This window comes from Tupaia chinensis, unplaced genomic scaffold, assembly GCF_000334495.1.
Source record: "Tupaia chinensis unplaced genomic scaffold, TupChi_1.0 Scaffold147554_1, whole genome shotgun sequence".
NCBI lineage: Eukaryota > Metazoa > Chordata > Mammalia > Scandentia > Tupaiidae > Tupaia > Tupaia belangeri.
This window is the reverse complement of record NW_006207406.1, coordinates 313,441-316,000: the sequence shown is the minus strand read 5'-3', so window position 1 is coordinate 316,000 and position 2,560 is coordinate 313,441. Positions and strand designations below refer to the sequence as shown.

The 2,560-nt window shown below is 39.9% G+C and overlaps 1 protein-coding gene across 1 annotated transcript in view; it reads right to left on the bottom strand.

Moving 5' to 3' along the window:
- Positions 1–287: 287 nt before the first annotated feature.
- Positions 288–2,560, bottom strand: part of RFESD (Rieske Fe-S domain containing) — a 10,165-nt gene continuing 7,892 nt past the window's right edge. The window contains exon 4 of the mRNA XM_006169849.3: positions 288–575. Within this exon, the coding sequence (XP_006169911.1) occupies positions 312–575 (264 nt within the window). The 3' untranslated portion in view covers positions 288–311. The remainder of the gene's footprint in view (positions 576–2,560) is intronic.

The window sequence follows — 2,560 nt, the reverse complement described above, 5'->3', positions numbered from 1 at the left end:
TGTAGGGAAGAGTTCTGGAAGTGGAGCCCATATTATAGACAGGAACAAGGAAACAGACACAAGAAAGAGTCCTGGTGGGCCCCTTGGAATGGTAAGTGTTAGGTTTAGACTTTTAATTCAACCCCCTCCCTCCCTTTTAGGGAGATTTATGTCACTGGACCCCCATTATGCCAACTGCTGGTCCCCAGGTTTATGTTTTAAAAGATAGCAGTTGTGCTTAGGTTGGGAAAAAGTCATCACCTTTGTTACTGAAGTGAAGTTATACTGAAAATATTTTCAAACATACACATTGTTCATTTCCATATATTTTATCAGGAAGAACTCCGAATTACTTTGAAGTCTCCGGTGGCATAAAAATCTGAGTCACACTTGAAAGGCTCTTTAGAAAGAGTTACATAAATCTTCCCGTTGTCCACTGTCACCTTATGAATCCTTTGCTTTACTCCTTTGGAGCACCACTCGGGTTTTGCTGTTGGATCTCTAGGGTTGATAGACTGGTACAATCCTTCTCCTGTTGCCAGAGTAATTTTGTATTTATGCCAAGGGCAAACTATACACGGTCGTCCATCAAATTCCTGTGGAAGAAAACAATTGACTTATCATGAGCCAAAGGTTCATGATAAACCTTAGGCTCAGAAAAGCCTCTGCCGTAGAGGACCAGGTTAAACAATAGGCTAGCTTCTCTTTCTTTCCTCCCACTTACAAATCATTCATAATCAGGCACAACCAGTCTGAGAAGAGTCATTGAGTCCTCCTGGAGTGATCAGAATCCCCGTGAGTTAGAGTTCTATTAAAAGATGACTTGTGGGCCGGATTGCATGTGGCTGATGTGGCTGACCACTGTTTGAGTCCCCAACCTTGTAGCCTGAGAAGCACACTAGGCCTGGGTGTGTACATGCCTGAAATCCCCAAAGGAGGGAAAGATGGAGAAAGGATTATGGCATGGTCATTCTCCATGGGTCAGGGGATGGGGTGCTTTCTCCTCTCCCTCTCTGTCTCTGGTGAGAACATGCATCCTCTAGAGAAATAAAAAGGCCGTGCTCAGGCAACTGCACCACGTGACTGTAGCCTGTGCTGTTATCTATTAGCGGTTAATATCCTTGACAGAAATGGGCCAAGGACTTCAAATGCATCTATGTGAATTTTCACTAGCTGCAGGAAGAACTGTAAGCTTCAGATGGAAAATAAATTCAAGAGGAGTTACTAAAGAATGAGAACATACATTAATTGAAGAGAAGTCTGTGATCCAAAGCACTTCATTCCCCACTTTTTAACTTTCTTAATGAAGTGCTTCTTAAACATTAAAGAGCACGGGACTTCACTGGTTTAATGCATATCTACCTGTCTAAACTCAGTAGGCCTATGGGGAGGCGTCCCGCATGTCTAAGATGCTCCTAGGTGACACCGAATTGCTTGTCTTTTGCTAGTCTCTGGGCAACACTTTCAGTACCAAGGTCTTCAGTCTACAATGACTGAAATTGGGGGAAATTATGATATTATCAGCAGCAGGTGCAAACTTTTGTTCTTTACACCAGAAGTGCAGAAATACTGGTTTTTATTCCTAGAGAACTGTCAGCAAGCATTCACAGTTTAATCATTTCAACACCACACACGTTCTTTAACAGGAGGAGAGAAATGAAACCAGGAAGATATCAAGTAGAGAAAGAGTAGAACACTAAGGTCAAGCTTATCCTTGTGCCAGAGAGAGAGCAAAAGAGAGAGAGTTCAGTTTTATGAAGAAAAATACATAAATTAGGCAAGTAGTTTTTGAATGCACAGAAGCAAAGATAGTTTCCCCATTCCTTTGTACTCAAGATGTTGAGATAAGGGTTCTTTAAAAATATACTTTTACATTATAAAAGCATTTGTACTCATTCTACAAATTCAAATTATACAGTGTGTAAAGTAAAAAGTAAACATTTCTAATTTAAAAAAGGAATCTCTTCAGATCTATTATTCTATAACTCACTTTCTTCACTCATAAATATATTGTTGACATCCTTCCAAACGACACATACAGGCCTGCTTCATTAATTTAATGGTTACATACTATTTTATAGCCTAGATGTATCACAATTTATTTAACCAATTTCCTATTATTAAGAAATGTATGTTGCTTTCGATTTTTATTATAATAAGGAAAAGTACAATAACTTCTTTCTCTCTCTCTTTCTCTCTTTATATATAAATATATATAAACACGTGGGCAATTATATGCTTAAAATAATATTCAGAATATAATTGCTAAGTTAGAAGACATATGTATTTCTCACATTTATCTGTGAGAAATTATATTATAGAGTTGTGAATACCCAGACTATTGGCAATTACATTCAAAGCATAAGAATATACTTCAGGGAACCAGCAGTTAGCGTAATGGCTATGTCGCTGGACTCCCACGTAATCGACCGCGGTTCGCGTCCCAGACCCGGTGGCTTAAAACTCACGCTGGAAGCGTGTGCATGCGTGCCCATCCCCTCTGGGGGGTGATTTCTCGCTTTCTGTCTCTCTGTCTCTCTCTGTCTGTCTGGCGAGCGCACGCGCCCTATAGCAAAAAAAA